General features: G+C 44.1%; 1 protein-coding gene across 1 annotated transcript in view; it reads right to left on the bottom strand.

Annotated features, from left to right (window-relative positions):
- hmcn1 (hemicentin 1) overlaps nucleotides 1–17521 on the bottom strand; it is a 757099-nt gene that overhangs the window by 77214 nt on the left and 662364 nt on the right. The window contains exons 86-88 of the mRNA XM_085982583.1: nucleotides 16756–16837; nucleotides 11769–12038; nucleotides 6158–6328 (exon numbers count right to left, since the gene is read on the bottom strand). Of these exons, the coding sequence (XP_085838709.1) occupies nucleotides 6158–6328; nucleotides 11769–12038; nucleotides 16756–16837 (523 nt within the window). The remainder of the gene's footprint in view (nucleotides 1–6157; nucleotides 6329–11768; nucleotides 12039–16755; nucleotides 16838–17521) is intronic.

Genomic DNA, 17521 nt, shown 5'->3' with positions numbered 1-17521 from the left:
GGCGGCGAACCGCCCGACCCAACCAACCAGACCGGCGACCACTCAGAGCCGCTGCGGCAGAACCATTAGACCACCGTCACGACTCGTCCACTCCTCCTAAGCGGATTCTGGGGGGAGCTCTGTGGCGACACGCCACCACTGGACATAATCCGCTCACGGCGGCACAGACAGTCTAAGCAGAAGCCCCAGCCGGGGGCCCTTTCCTCCAGCAACTTGTTTCCTGCAGGGACAGGCTGCCGGGAGCACTTCCTGTCTGGGAAGTATTTAAGTGGATGCGCGGGCTTTTCTAGTTCCTGTTTTGCCATGAGGCTGAAATAAAAAGCTGTACTGTTTCACTGGCTCTGGTCTCGACTCCCACGTTTGCCGCGGTATCTCAACAGTGTCAATATTTGCAGGGGGTCCCAGAGTGTGTCAATATTTGCAGAAGGTCCCAGAGAGTGTGTCAATATTTGCAGGGGTGTCCCCGAGAGTGTGTCAATACTTGCAGGAGGTCCCCGAATCCAAGCTGTGTGAGACGGTTTGCCCGAGGGGGTCTTGCAACACTTGACTTGAGTGCATTCTAGAGTCAGATGCGTCAGTTGTTTAACTCTGCAAGTGGCAATCATGTAATTTCTGATCCCAGCCTCAAGTTATACTGGCACTTTTGTGTCAATGACCACCAGATGCCAATTTGTATTATTGTGAATATGGAAATACAGTGGTAGGCAATGTCCCTCTCAGCTGTGCAGCTGCGCAGTAACAGGAAAAGACCCATGCAGGCCGCTCACCGGCTCTTCCATTGTAAGTACCGCGCATGTGCAGAAATTTAAAGGGACCGCGCAGTAAGAGAAACAGCCCCGCAGAACAAACGCAGCTGACAGGGAACATTGGTGGCAGCCTTACTTGCCCAAATAATGTTAGTCAGGCCATTACTGCAATGCTTACAAATAGTCATTGGCTACAGTGACAATTTAATATTACATAATAAAGCACATGTTTACATCAGAGATTTTCAAAATGGTGTCTCAGACACAAGGGGATTCAAGGAGTAGACAAAGTCATCAGATTTCTGTCCGTCAGTTATCAGATTGTCGTATTTTTCTGCATTTGTTGACTTACTAGCACATTTGTATTGTAGCTGTATACTAATAAGAACATAAGAAATAGGAGCAGGAGTAGGCCAATCGGCCCCTCGAGCCTGCTCCGCCATTCAATAAGATCATGGCTGATCTGATCCTAACCGCCAATCTACTATCACAGAACCATCTCCTGAATCTAACAGAATTAGACACATGAAATAGGAGCAGGATCAGGCTACATGGCCCCTGGGCCCGCTCCACTACCCACAGGGCCATGTCCGATCCGAACCTAGACTCATGTCCAAATTCCTGCCTGCTCCCCGTAACCCTTAGTTCCCTTTACTTCTAGGAAACTGTCTATTTCTGTTTTAAATTTATGTAATGATGTAGCTTCTACAGCTTTTTGGGGCAGCATATTCCATGGACCTGCCACCCTCTGAGTGAAGTAGTTCCTCCTCATCTCAGTTTTGAAAGAGCAACCCCTTATTCTAAGACTATGCCCCCTAGTTCTAGTTTCACCCATCATCGGGAACATCCTCCCCGCACCCACCCGATCCAACCCCTTCACAATCTTATATGTTTCAATAAGATCGCCTCTCATTCTTCTGAACTCCAATGAGTAGAGTCCCAACCTACTCAACCTCTCCTCATATGTCAATCCCCTCATCCCCGGGATTAACCGAGTGAACCTTCTTTGTACTGACTCGAGAGCAAGTATGTTTTTTCTTAAGTATGGACACCAAAACTGTGTGCAGTATTCCAGGTGCGGTCTCACCAATACTTTGTGCAACTGAAGCAATACCTCCCTATTTTTATATTCTATCCCTCTAGCAATGAAAGCCAACATTCCATTGGCCTTCTTAGTCACTTGCTGCACCTGTATACTAACCTTTTGAGTTTCGTGCACCAGGACCCCAGATCCCTTTGTACTTCAGTACTTTCCAGTTTCTTGCCATTAAGATAATAACTTGCTCTACGATTTTTCCTGCCAAAGTGCATAACCTCACACTTTCCAGTATTGTATTCCATCTGCCAAATCTCTGCCCACTTACTTAGCCTGTCTATGTCCCCTTGCAGGTTTTTTATCTCCTCCTCACTCACTACTTTCCCCCCCATCTTAGTATCATCTGCAAACTTTGATATGTTACACTCGGTCCCCTCCTCCAAATTGTTAATATAGATTGTAAAGAGTTGGGGACCCAGCACTGACCCCTGCGGAACACCACTAGTTACTGATTGCCAGTCTGAGAATGAACCATTTATCCCAACTCTCTGCCTTCTGTTAGATAGCCAATCCTCTATCCATGCCAGAATATTACCCCCAATCCCGTGATTTTTTTATCTTAAGCAATAATCTTTTGTGTGGCACCTTGTCAAATGCCTTTTGGAAGTCTAAATACACTACGTCCACTGGTTCCCCTTTATCCACCCTATATGTTACTTCCTCAAAGAACTCCAGCAAATTTGTCAAACATGACTTCCCCTTCATAAAACCATGCTGACTTTGTCCTATTCAATTATGATTATCCAAATGTCCTGTTACTGTCTCCTTAATAATGGCCTCCAAAATTTTACCTACCACAGATGTTAGGCTAACCGGTCTATAGTTTCCAGCCTTCTGTCTACTGCCCTTTTTAAATAAGGGTGTTACATTAGCAGTTTTCCAGTCTGCCAGGACCTTTGCCGAGTCCAGGGAGTTTTGGAAAATTATTACCAATGCATCCACAATCCCTATCGTCACTTCCATCAAGACCCTAGGATGTAAGCCATCAGGTCCAGGTGATTTATCCGCCTTGAGTCCCATTATTTTACCGAGTACCACTTCCTTAGTGATTTTGATCGTGTTTAGCTCCTCCCCCCCTATAGCCCCCTGTTTGTCCAGTGTTGGCATATTCTTAGTGTCCTCTACTGTAAAGACTGATACAAAATATTCATTCAGTGTTTTTGCCATCTCCATATTTCCCACCATTAATTTCCCGGTCTCATCCTCTAAGGGACCAACATTTACTTTAGCCACCCTTTTTCTTTTTATATAACTATAAAAACTCTTACTATCTGTTTTTATATTTTTTGCTAATTTACTTTCATAATCTATCTTCCCTTTCTTAATTAATCTTTTTGTTATTTTTTGCTGTCTTTTAAAGTTTTCCCAATCCTCTATCCTCCCACTAGATTTGGCTACCTTATATGCCCTTGTTTTTAGTCGAATACTATCCTTAATTTCTTTACTTAGCCACGGATGGCTGTCTTTTCTTTTACACCCTTTTCTTCTCAGTGGAATATATATTTTTTGGAAGTTGTAAAATAACTCCTTAAATGTACACCACTGATCATGTATCGTCTTACCCTTTAATCTATTTTCCCAATCCACTCTACTCAATTCCGCTCTCATACCTTCATAGTCTCCTTTATTCAAGCTCAGCACGCTTGTTTGAGATCCAACCTTCTCACCCTCTAATTGAATATGGAATTCAACCATGTTATGGTCACTCATTCCAAGGGGATCCTTTACTAGGGCATTTTTAATTAATCCTGTCTCGTTACACAGGACCAGATCGAAGGTTGCTTGCCCCCTGGTCGGTTCAGTTACATACTGCTCAAGAAACCCATCCCTAATACACTCAATGAACTCATCCTCAAGGCAGCCCTGCCCAATTTGATTTGTCCAATTAATATGATAGTTAAAATCCCCCATAATTATAGATGTTCCCTTATTACAAGCCTCAACTATTTCCTGATTGATACTCCGTCCAACAGAGTTGCCACTGTTCGGAGGCCTATAGACTACATCCACTAGTGTTTTTTCCCCCTTATTATTCCTTACCTCCACCCAAACTGTTTCATTATCCTGATCTTTTGACCCAATATCATTTCTCTGTATTACAGTGATTCCTTCCTTTATTAACATAGCCACCCCACCTCCCCTTCCTTCCTGCCTGTCCTTCCTGATCATTAAATAACCTGGTATGTTTAATTCCCAGGCATTGTCACCCTGCAGCCATGTTTCTGTAATGGCCACAAGATCATACCCATATGTAGTTATTTGTGCCATTAACTCGTCTATTTTGTTACGAATGCAACGTGCATTCAGATAGAGAACTTTCAAAGATGTTTTGTGACACTTAGTTCCTGCTTTTGCCCTTTTTATTACTTTACCTTTTACTCCATACCTTCTGCCCCTTCCTGACACGCTCTGGTTTTTAATTTCCCCACTGCTACTTAAGTCTATGACCTTCTCTGTTGTCATTTTTATTATTTGCTCTCTAGGAACCTCACCCCCACTAGTTAGTTTAAAGCCCTCTCTACAGCCCTAGTTATATGATCCGCCAGGACTCTAGCCCCAGCACTGGCCAAGTGAAGCCCGTCCCAACGGAACAGCTCCCTCCTGCCCCAGTACTGGTGCCAGTGTCCCAGGAAGCAAAACCCATTTCTCCCACACCAGTCTTTGAGCCACGCATTTAACTCTCTAATTTTATTTGTCCTAGCCAAATTCGCTCGTGGCTCAGGTGATTATTACCCTTGAGGTTCTGTCTTTTAATTTGACACCTAGCTGCTCATACTCCTTTAACAGAACCGGCTTCCTAGTCCTATCTATGTTGTTTGTACCAACATGGACCATGACAACTGGATCCACCCCCTCCCACTGCAAGTTTCTTTCCAGCCCAGAGGAGATGTCCTTAACCCTGGCACCGGGTAGGCAACACAGCCTACGGGACTCTCGCTCTCGGCTGCAGAGAACTCTATCTATCCCCCTAATAATACTATCCCCTACCACTACAACATTTCTATTTACTCCCCCCTCTTGAATGGCCCCCTGTTCCACAGTGCTGTGGCCAGGTTGCTCATCCTCCCTGCAGTCCCTGCTCCTGTCCCCACAGGGAGTAAGAACCTCGAACCTGTTGGACAAGAGCAAGGGCTGCGGCTCCTCCAACACTACCTCCTGGTTCCCCGTACCTGCCTCACTCATAGTCACACCGTCCTGTCCCTGACCATGGGCTACATCTGAATTAATTAACTTCATAGGTGTGACCATCTCCTGAAACACAGAGTCCAGGAACTTCTCCCCCTCCCTGATGTGTCGCAGTGTCTGAAGCTCAGACTCCAGCTCATCAACACGGAGCTGGAGTTCCTGTAGCAGCAGACATTTGTCACAGACGTAAACACCGTGAGCCTCAATGGGGTTCACCGGCTCCCACATCTCGCAACAGTAACACATCACCTGCTCCATTCTATGTAACTAATTAAATTTTTTATTGTTAGTTATGGACACCCTCTGCCCGATTATAGATGCTAGTCTCCCCTTTAATTTATTGGATTTAAATTAAATCAATCCCTCTAATTACACCAGTTAAATGGTTCACCAACAGTCACTCTGCACCAGAAAGACCTTATTAACTGCAACCCACAGAGTTAAAGTTTGACAAGAGCACCTAACACCCCACTTACCCAATCTCACACTTACCCAAACTCACAGCACTCTCTGCTGACCTCGCACTCAGTGCTTGCTCGTACTAGCAATGGTCTTTTTATACTGTTTGATTGTTTGCAGCCAAATGAGTCACCCCTGCTGATTGGTTGGAAAACTGGTTTTCACTGCCTGCTGTGCCAATTTACTCCTACTGCAGTGTAACCTTGTTTTACTCTTCTTAAACCAACAGAATCCCAAATACTTAACTTTTCCCCTTTACTTAAACTGCTTAAGTAATCTTATCAAGAATGATTACTTAAGCAGTTTAAGTAATAGGAAATATATTCTTCCATGATAGCATTGTTTCCTTTAGGTAGATGATACTGTCTTTTGGAAGTTAGGAAATAAATTCCCTGGGACTATGTCAAAATTTGTAAGTGTTTAATGATTAAAAAGCACTGGTCTGCCTACTGTTACTGCACTCCAAATTTATGAAGGATTTTTCAGATATTTGCTGTGACAAGGTGCTATATAAATGCAAATATTTTATTGTATGGTGAAATGTTAGTAAATATTAACAGGAAAGTGATTTATTAGTTTATTTCTATTGTGTTTTACATGTGCAGGCATGTAACCCTAAATATAACCTGCTACATAAAATTCTGAACCATTAAGTAAAATAGAAAAGTACCCGGGCAAGGTTTGGACTGACATCCTCGCGTCTCTGAATCGGTGCCCTGGCAATGCCGGCCTCCATTTGCAGGCACTGGATTGTTACAAAGTCGCAGTCGTTTCTGCACTCCCTGTCCACAGGTAACGCTACATGGACCCCACTTCAACCATTCAGAAAATCCACCATGCACTATAGGAGAAAAATCAACATTAATTCAGAAGGTCAATGCTTCTATCTCTAATCTCCGGCATTCTCTGTATCACAATGTAAGAGAAAGTGAAGAAGCTCCCATAAATGTCTGCAGTTGTTTCAGCTCACATGACTAATGCTCTATTACCAGTAAATGAGTTCAATTCATGGCTTGTGACCTATGAGCATCCAAGAGAGAAAACTCCACTTTATTTTAATACATTTTGTTATTCGCTTCAGTTATCTCCCCCCTCCCACTCCCCCCAAGGGCGCTGGCACGTGCTGGGGGTGTGCTTCCATGGACGCCGGCTGCCTCTGGTATCTCGGCCAAGTGACCAACCTACATGTGTTCGTCTAGGCCGTGAATTGCAGCAGATGAATAATTGTTTACACTGTAGGAGTCTACGTACTCCTAGCAAAAAATACTGAACTCGGAGAGGTTCAACAGAAAAGGTTTAATTGTTGAGGCTGCATGCTGAACACAAAATGGAGTCAGAGACTACACAAGGTACAACTGTCTTTCATCAGTGCACAGCTTCGACTGCTCCTCCCCCGCTCTGGGCTTAACTATGTTGCAGATCGAGTTTCTTAAAGGTGTGATCCTTCTTAAAGGCATGACGCCTGATTTATAGTCTACGGACCGGAAAGCGGATTGTGTCCGTTCTGTGATCGGTATGCCACAACACTTAAGTTAAAAACACATTAAATGAAGTCTGGGTGCTACATTGGGATTTTTATCATGCTCACCTTTTACCTTGAGAATGGCACCCAAACCAATAGCAAGCAATTGAGGCTATGTTTTCCTCCATTTGCTAATCTCAGTCAATTCTAAGTTAGATGTGAGTAAAAAAAATACGAATTTACACTTATCATTTTCATAAAAATTAGACAGTGAAGGAAAGTGTACCCCATAGAGTTAAAGTAGGTGATGACTGTTAAAACACACTGACTAAATTCCATTAATTTAATACAAACTAAATGAGTACCTTGCATCTGTCTTCACCAAGGAAGAAGATGCTGCCACAGACATAGTGAAGGAGGAGGTAGAGGAGATACTGGATGGGATAAGAATTGATAAAAACAAGGTACTAGAAAGGCTAGCTGTACTTAAAGTAGATAAGCCACCAGGACTGGATGGGATGCATCCTAGGATGCTGAGGGAAGTGATGGACGAAATCACGGAGGTACTGACCATAATCTTCCAATCCTCCTTCAAAATGGGGGTGGTGCCAGAGGACTAGAGAATTGCAAATGCTACACCCTTGTTCAAAAAAAGGTGTAAAGATAAACTTGGCAACTACAGGCCAGTCAGTTTAACCTCAGTAGTGGGGAAGCTTTTAGAAACAATAATCAGGGACAAAATTAACAGTCACTTGGACAAGTGTGGATTAATTAAGGAAAGCCAGCACGGATTTGTTGAAAAAAGGGTTGATGAGGGCAATGCGGCTGACGTGATGTACATGGATTTCCAAAAGACGTTCGACAAAGTGCCACATAATAGGCTTGCCAGCAAAGTTGAAGACCACAGAATAAAAGGGACAGTGGCGGCATGGATACGAAATTGACTAAGTAACAGGAAACAGAGAGTAGCGGTGAATGGTTGTTTTTCGGACTGGAGGAAGATATACAGTGGTGTTCCCCAGGGGTCGGTACTAGGACCACTGCTTTTCTTGATATATATTAATGACTTGGATGTGGGTGTACAGGGCACAATTTCAAAATTTGCAGATGACACAAAACTTGGAAGTACAGTGAACAGTGAGGACAGTAATAGACTTCAAGTGGACATAGACAGGCTGGTGGAATGGGCGGACACGTGGCAGATGAAATTTAACACAGAAAAGTGCGAAGTGATGCATTTTGGTAGGAAGAATGAGGAGAGGAAATATAAACTAAAGGGTAGAGTCCTAAAGTGGGTGCAAGAACAGAGAGACCTAGGGGTATATGTGCACAAATCGTTGAAGGTGGCAGGGCAGGTTGAGAAAGCAATTAAAAAGCTTATGGGATCCTGGGCTTCTTAAATAGAGATATAGGGGGAGAAATTCGGTATCGCCCATTTAGGGGTGCTAATATTGGCCGGGTGCAAAGTTTAGTGCCTGCAGCTAATTTTCGCCTCTATCGCCCCTGGAGGTGATTTGAGTGCTAAATCAGGTGCTACACACCTCTCTTAAGGTGCTAACGTTGAGGAGCAAGGCGCTACCTCAGAACGCTACCGAAGCTCAGGCGATGTCAGTTACCATGGAAGCCAGACAGACTGGCGCCTTCCAGTTCTTAAAGAGGAGGGGCCATCTTGCTGCTCATTGCGGCCTTGAATCTTGGCCTGGAGAGACCTCTAAAGCAACTGTGTTGGATGCACTAATGGATAGGCCCAGGGAAAGAGCTCGGTGCTTAGGAACCTCAAAAGTGGTGCTGAGGGTCAAAACTCCTTTGGACAGTGTTAAATTTTTCCAGACGCCTCTCTCCCTCTCAACCTGCATGTACCAAAACTTTTGCCGACAAGAAAAGGCAGGAAGCGGCCGCCTTTAAATAGCCCCTTCCCGACTGCAAAACGTTCCCCTCTACCTGTCGTTGCTAGCGGCAGGCGGAAAGGCAGGGGGCGCGACTCAATATCTGGTCCAGGGCATTGCACGCTCGACTGACGTCACGATCTGCGGGCGCAGGAGATCGTGGCGGTAGTGTTTAGCGCCGCCACAAAATGTCTGGTCAATTTCGCGAGCGGCACTAACTTCCTAGCGTCCCGTTAGCACCTCCGGAGGCACTAACGGGATGCGCTAAGCAACCAAATTTTTCCCCCAGAGTACAAAAGCATGGAAGTTATGATGAACCTTTATAAAACACTGGTTCGGCCTCGACTGGAGTATTGTGTCCAATTCTGGGCACCAAACTTTCGGAAGGATGTGAAGGCCTTAGAGAGGGTGCAGAAAAGATTTACGAGAATGATTCCAGGGATGAGGGACTTCAGTTACGTGGATAGACTGGAGAAACTGGGGTTGTTCTCCTTGGAGCAGAGAAGATTAAGAGGAGGTTTGGTAGAGGTGTTCAAAATCATGAGGGGTCTGGACAGAGTAGATAGAGAGAAACTATTCCCATTGGCAGAAGGGTCGAGAACCAGTGGACACAGATTTAAGGTGATTGGCAAAATAACCAAAGGCGACATAAGAAAAAACATTTTTACGCAGCGAGTGGTTAAGATCTGGAATGCACTGCCTGAAAGGGTGGTGGAGGCAGACTCAATCATGGCTTTCAAAAGGGAGCTGGATAAGTACCTGAAAGAAACATTTTTGCAGGGCTACAGGGAAAGGACGGGGGAGTGGGACTAGCTGAGGTGCTCTTGCAAGGTGCCGGCACGGGCTCGACTGGCCGAATGGCCTTCTTCCGTGCTGTAACCATTCTATGACTCTAAGGAACTGGATGGAGAATCAGATTGCCAATTATACGGTTTTCGGAGAAGAGCTCAATAAACCAGTTCTGATGAAAGGTCATCGACCGGAAACTCTAACTCTGTTTCTCTCTCCACAGATGGTGCCTGACCTATTGAGTATTTCCAGCAGTTTCTGGTTTTATTTCAATAAATTCTTATTCAGATTAACAGTGTTTCCCTTTTTAGGCTAAACAGAGTTGATTTACTGAAGGCTCCATTATAATGGGAGAAATTACAGCTGGGACTCAGTATTCAAAAACTATATACATGTGGAACAGAATTTTTTTATCAAGGTTTCACCTTATCCAGCACTCAAGCTTGACTGCTAACTAATTGTAATTGAACTTTCACCTTAACCAGTGGAACAGTCTGTTACAACAGTGGGTTTGTGATACTGATAATGAAATTCAACTGCAGTTTATCTAAATTAGGGGAATTTTTCAGTGTAAAACTAGGCTAAGACACTGTCAGTAAGCAGTACACTGAGTCCTCAAAGCAGCACTTCTATGCTGGCATGTAGTAGCTATTACATATTTATTGTTTTCTCCCTATTTTTGGGTCTCACTCAAACCATATATTGGGATAGAAATTGGACCTGGTTGCGCCTGTTTACAAGGCCCAATTTAGGGGATCAATGTCCTGTGCTGAAATTAATTTTGGCCATTTTTCAGATGCCGGGACAGCAGCCTAAAAGAGGGATTAGGCCCCTCACACATGCTAATGAGGGCCTTAACCCCTGTTTTAGGGCACCTCAGGAAAATTGGGCTTGTTCTACTCAGGGCTTCCAGGTTTGGATGTGGCCTAACAAGTGGCCGTCACCAAAAAAGTAAAACACTTTTTCAAAATGTTGTGTGAAATCGGCCCTTTCCGCCATACGCCCCCGTCCCCACCCCACCCCCCACTCCCAGCCCCCATCCGCACCTACCTGAGGGTCGCTGCTAGTGAGGCAAGTGCCCGAAATTCATTTCTGGAGATGGGTGAGCTGCCTGTGGAGGCATGACGGGCACCAGCAGCTTGCCTCAATTATTGAAATAAGGCCCAAGACTGAGCTGCAATCTGATTCTAGACGTTTACCATCACTGATCTGCAACCAGCAGCTAGGAGGTGTGTGTGAGAGTGACCTGCTGAGAACTGTGTGGGAGTGAAAGTCTGTATTAGCCGAATACCTCGCTATTCTTTCTGTGCAGTCTGTGAGACCAGCACATGCTGGGTTAAAAGTTAAGTTGGCTTTCTGCTGAGCATGGGCTGTAAATTGACTAAGAGGATTTTAAAGAAAGGATATATTCACAGGAAAGATAATAGTAGAATGTGTAAGAGTCATTCAGCCATATCTGAATGTGTAAACTTGATCACTCTGTTTAGGGAATGGAAAGTTTTTCTGCAGCAATAATACAATTAGAAGAGTTGAGTGCCTGGTTGTTTAGTTTATGATGTCATTCTGTGGCACTTATATATATCTTTGAGAGATACCATGATTTATTTGTAGTATGCAGGGAAGGTAGTGATCAAAGGTAAAATTTAGTATAAGAAATGTAAGGGAACACTGTTTAGCAGCTCTCACTGGAATCGGATAGTGTGATGTCTCAAAGCAGCTTGTGCACACACTGGTTTTGTCAAGTGTGTGTCTCAGCAGCTCTCATACTGGTATTGTGTAGTATGAAAAGATTTGTGCACTCATACTGGGTGTGGATAGTATGAGGTTTCAATAAAGACCTGATCCTGCATTACTACAATTGAGCCTGCGCGTAATCTGACATTTAAAGTAACGAAATGAAAAAGAACAAGAAAGCAGGCCAACAAACTGCACTCTCATCTCTTCTCTCTTTTTACAGAGAAGACATTACACTGTAATTGGTCCCATCCCTTGGAGGCCTGACTCACATGGTGGAGTAAATCATCAGTTTGGTAGCTGCGTGTTTCTTTTGCTCTGGCCCCGAATGTTGGTACACTGGGTCATTCAGATCATTCTCAGTACATTTATTTTTTTTAGTGAAATAATTCAAGAGCATCTGCACAAACCTTGTACTGTCAGGGTGATTTTGACAAGGACTGAACCCATGAGATTCCTGGCCACACACTCATATTCCGATGTGTCCTCCTTCTGCACAGCAGCAAGCCGCAGCGAGTTGTTAGATAGGATTGTGATCCGGTTATTTCCTATTAGTGGCCGACCTTGACGGGACCACTCAACAGTTGGAGGTGGCTCTCCACCTGCTTGACAGTCCAGCATCACTATGGTGCCAGCATCAGCAACAGTATCCATGGGTTCAACTGTGAACACTGGGGAACCTAGGGGAAAAAGACCAACAATAAGACAAACAGGGTCGAACAATCTCACCTATTTTCCATTTTTTTTTAAATTGAGAAACCTGTGGGAAGGAGCAAGACCTTTACTGCAGATAGCTTCAGGGTTGAAAAAATGTATCAGAGTTGCGAGTTAATAGCAACTTCAATAACCAGAGGGCACAGATTTAAGGTGATTGGCAAAAGAACCAGAGGCGGCATGAGGGAAAACCTTCTTATGCAACAAGTAGTTAGGATTTGGAATGCACTGCCTGATGGTGGATACAGGTTGAATAATAGCCTTCAAAAGGGAATTGGATAAATATTTTGAGAAAAAAATTGCAGGGACATGGGTAAAGAGCAGGGGCGTGGGACTAACTGGATTGCTCTTCGAAAGAACAGACTCGACGGAGCAAGTGGGCTCCTTCTGTGCTGTACTATTCTATGATTCTGCAATTTCAGAGAACAGATGTTGGAAAAGTAAGAGGAGGTGATGGAGTGAACCCAAGCAAATTGCCAAAGAGGAAGAAAGATGTGTGGGAGAGACTAAAGAGACAGCACACGGGGAAGTTGAAAGACAGACATTTTGAACACAATAGTAGAGATACCATTTCTGACCAAAAGCCTTACTAGAGTTCACAGAGGGGAGCATTTGACAGTCTTGCTGGGGATCACATTGTAAAATTAAAAAATCCAAAATGATTCATGAAACACGATGTGTTCAAACAATATTATTATGACTGTGAAATCTGGTGGAAGTGCAAAAGAGCTCTGCTATAATATGTATTCTATATTTATATAGAACAGTGTGTAGGTCACAATGATGTCAATGTTGCACCATTAGGTCACAAAAACTTATGTGAAGATACAACCTATGGACGAGATTATAATGAAATAAGTTATTGCTATTTTTCTAAGTACTGACAAAGGTGGAATAGGAAACCAAGGATTGGTTACTGAGACTGACCCTAAGGATAGTCAACATGTTATGAAAGATTTGAGCCATCATCCCTCCACCAGCTGTCCCTATAATCTATCTATGTCGTATTAATAATCTTACATCTGCACGCATTTCCTCTCCACAAAACTTTATTTCGTCATTTTTTCACCTTTATAAATTCTTATCTCCACATTTATAATGCTCAGTGCTTACAGCTGTAATAGAGATTCTAATTGCTAATACCTATGAGACAAAGAAAAAGAGAGAAGACTGACAGAAACTTTCCTCATGCTAATTTAGTTTAAGAAAACAAGTTGAATTTTAAAAGTAAACCAAGCTTTTGAGGGAAACAGGCAGGAAGAGAGAATAGAAGGAGTAGGGGAGGGGTGAAACAGATTGAGGGGTGGAAGAGGAATGGACAGAAGGTGAAGAATGAGGTGAGTGACAGCAGAGCAAGGAGGGGGAGGATACAGGGATTGAGCTGGTAGTTCAAAGGGGAAGAGGTAGGATTATTGAAGAAATCAAGAGTGGTGGGGGAAGTACGATTGATTGGGGGCAGGGGATGGGATGGGAACCGTTGAGGGGAATGTTTTCCCTACAACCCTGACACAAAGTGAAGCCTGCAGCTATTGGTGGATCTTTTCCTGCCAAATCATGCCATATCATTTACCACTTTTCTGTTTCTCTCTCGTTCTGGGTGTAGAGAACAGAGAGAGTAGCAAAAAGAACTAAGGAGTGAGAATCATAGAACCATAGAATGGTTACAGCACAGGAGGGGACAATTCGGCCCGTCGAGCCTGTGCCGGCTCTCTGGAAGAGCACTTCAGCTAGTCCCACACCGCAGCCCTTTCCCTGTAGCCCTGCAATTTATTTTTCCTTCAGGTACTTATCCAATTCCCTTTTGAAAGCCACGATTGAATCTGCCTCTACCACCCTTTCAGGCAGTGCATTCCAGATCATAACCACTCGCTGCATAAAAAAGTTTTTCCTCATGTCACCTTTGGTTCTTTTGCCAATCGCCTTAAATCTGGAAGTGGGAAGAGGACAGACAGAAGAGACAAACAGCAACATGAAGACAAATGAAGACCATATTCTCCGAGTTACTGCATGCAACACCTCGGGAGATCGACTAGTATGTATTATCATATATCTATTGCGCCTTCAATTGAAAAGTCCTATGTAAATATCTACCCATGGACTTTCCCATGTTAAATGTGTCCACACCTACCTGGTACACTTGCCTGTAACTACTCTCCATAACGCCTGTAGGTGGTGCTCTACTAGGATTTCCAATGTCTAGCTCAACACAGGTGTAATGCAAGAACCTGTCATGGACAAATATATTGAAAAAACTGGTTTGAGTCTGCATGCAGTTGCAAGCTCTGGCCACCGGGTGGTACAATGGAGCAAGCCCTCCATTCCCCCACCATTTTGCAGCCGGAGTGTCTCTGTCATCTTGGTTGCCTTTCATCTGGAGTGAGAGAAATATTTTTATTGTTACTTGTATACTTTATAGGAACAAATTGTTACAGACTGCCTTTGTCTGGAGGAATGGGACTTCCTTTGAAATTTGGGCTGAGGCTATCAGGTCTCAGACACGAGCTCACTGTTCCTCCTCAGGTCTCAGACACAAGCTCACTGTTCCTCCTCAGGTCTCAGACACGAGCTCACTGTTCCTCCTCAGGTCTCAGACACAAGCTCACTGTTCCTCCTCAGGTCTCAGACACGAGCTCACTGTTCCTCCTCAGGTCTCAGACACAAGCTCACTGTTCCTCCTCAGGTCTCAGACACTAGCTCACTGTTCCTCCTCAGGTCTCAGACACAAGCTCACTGTTCCTCCTCAGGTCTCAGACACGAGCTCACTGTTCCTCCTCAGGTCTCAGACACTAGCTCACTGTTCCTCCTCAGGTCTCAGACACGAGCTCACCGTTCCTCCTCAGGTCTCAGACACTAACTCACTGTTCCTCCTCAGGTCTCAGACACGAGCTCACCGTTCCTCCTCAGGTCTCAGACACTAGCTCACTGTTCCTCCTCAGGTCTCAGACACTAGCTCACTGTTCCTCCTCAGGTCTCAGACACAAGCTCACCGTTCCTCCTCAGGTCTCAGACACTAGCTCACTGTTCCTCCTCAGGTCTCAGACACTAGCTCACCGTTCCTCCTCAGGTCTCAGACACTAGCTCACTGTTCCTCCTCAGGTCTCAGACACAAGCTCACTGTTCCTCCTCAGGTCTCAGACACTAGCTCACTGTTCCTCCTCAGGTCTCAGACACTAGCTCACCGTTCCTCCTCAGGTCTCAGACACAAGCTCACTGTTCCTCCTCAGGTCTCAGACACTAGCTCACTGTTCCTCCTCAGGTCTCAGACACTAGCTCACTGTTCCTCCTCAGGTCTCAGACACTAACTCACTGTTCCTCCTCAGGTCTCAGACACTAGCTCACTGTTCCTCCTCAGGTCTCAGACACTAGCTCACTGTTCCTCCTCAGGTCTCAGACACTAGCTCACCGTTCCTCCTCAGGTCTCAGACACTAACTCACTGTTCCTCCTCAGGTCTCAGACACTAGCTCACCGTTCCTCCTCAGGTCTCAGACACTAGCTCACTGTTCCTCCTCAGGTCTCAGACACTAGCTCACTGTTCCTCCTCAGGTCTCAGACACTAGCTCACTGTTCCTCCTCAGGTCTCAGACACGAGCTCACCGTTCCTCCTCAGGTCTCAGACACTAGCTCACCGTTCCTCCTCAGGTCTCAGACACTAGCTCACCGTTCCTCCTCAGGTCTCAGACACTAGCTCATCGTTCCTCCTGAGCCCCTAAACAGTTGTTTCCCTGCCAGCCCACTGATTGCTTTATCTTTGCTGCCTCTTGTGGCCCCAGTCCCGACATTGTTATTCAAAAGCAAGAAGCAGGAAAAGAAAGACATGGAGAAATGTCAAAACAAGAAATACAAAAAACAGAACAGAACATACACAAAATCCGAAGACAAAAGACCAAAAAAAACGAGAGACTAAACCACCAACATGTACACAAAACAGACAGGTAACAGAGACGACTGTATATCTTTTGATTTAATATGAGCTATGCTACAGTATCTTATTTAGAATCTTATGTCTGTGTGCACATCTGCCTTACAGAACCTTACTGCCTGTTGTCATGTTTTTGGTCACACTTTTATGTCAATATCCGATTTTAAATTCCTGTGTCCACATTTATAATGGAAAAGCCCTGTGTATATTGACTTGTAAGTATGCAATTATATGCTTTAACCACTGGGTAGCGCTACATTGAATATTGATTCAGAGGTACATCCAGAGGCATGGATGAATCCATAGGAGACTTGAGCATTGGTTCAATGCACAGGGACATGAGGGGCTTGATGGCAATCCACGATAAGCTCTGGGCATTTCTGTAACAGGGTTGAGAAAAAAATCTTCAGAGTCGTTTGGAAAAAGTCTGGAAAAAGTCTGCAAGAAAACAATGTATTTTGTTGAACATAGAGAAGTTTGTTGTGTGAATGTAAACCAACCTTCAAAGACTTGCAATGAAGGGGAAATACATGAAGGTTTTGGGAGCAGGTAGGAATGTCTCAAATCCAATGGGATTAATCCTGGATTGACTGAGATTTGTCCACTATGATTCAGATCGATTTAAGATTGACCATCCCTAGTTAGTGAAGTGCTTTTAAATGAAATATTACAGACTTCCAGTTACAACAACATTTTATTCACAATGGGCAGATAATTCTGTTTTCTTTAGGGTTATGAGTATTTTAATGTACAAATTACTTACTCTGCAGAGTCAGGGTCACACTGCCTTCAACCACACCAGCATCATTTGTAGCAATACACTTATAGTCGCCTGCATCTTCATTCTAGAGATGGAACAGACAATTATAAACCAGAGTGAGTTCACATTTATGAATACATTCAGACCTGCATAGTTTTACTTTTCTTACACAAACCCTCCAGATCTTAACGTGAATCTAATCGCACTGATATTAGACACAATAGATTAACTATCCTTATAAAGAATAACTTTATTATGTAACCCATGCCAACTAACTTGGTTGTTTGCTGGCTAAACACACTCTAGGGGAACTATGTTCTGGTGAAATGGTTCCTGCTATGTTTATTTTCAAATGCTTGGCATCATTTTACCAAAAAATCTAATTTACTGCCTCAATGGAAATCCGTCATTTCCCTTGAGAGAAGTTTCTGTGATGCCACTGATGGGAAAGATGCACCTTCATCTCAAACCAGCTTCATTCATTTTGGTGAAGGCTATTCTGGAGCCGGCCAACCTTGTGAAAACACGTTATGCTGTATATGCTGCAGACTTTGCCAGTCATGTGTTTTGCTGGGTATCCAATGGTCCCAAATCAGCTTGCACAATAGCTCAAAGTTACAGTTCCCATTGAAATGACTAGAGCCAATCATGGATACATTTGACCTCTCTCCATCCACAAGAAAGAGTAGGGCCTATTAGAGACCAAAAAGGTAACCTGTGTGTGGAGGCGGAAGACGTGGGTATGGTTCTTAACGAATAGTTTGCGTCT

The sequence above is a fragment of the Somniosus microcephalus genome, chromosome 3 (genome assembly GCF_052327205.1).
Source record: "Somniosus microcephalus isolate GS21.2 chromosome 3, FLI_Smic_1.0, whole genome shotgun sequence".
Taxonomy (NCBI): domain Eukaryota; kingdom Metazoa; phylum Chordata; class Chondrichthyes; order Squaliformes; family Somniosidae; genus Somniosus; species Somniosus microcephalus.
This window is presented reverse-complemented; position numbering and strand designations above follow the sequence as displayed.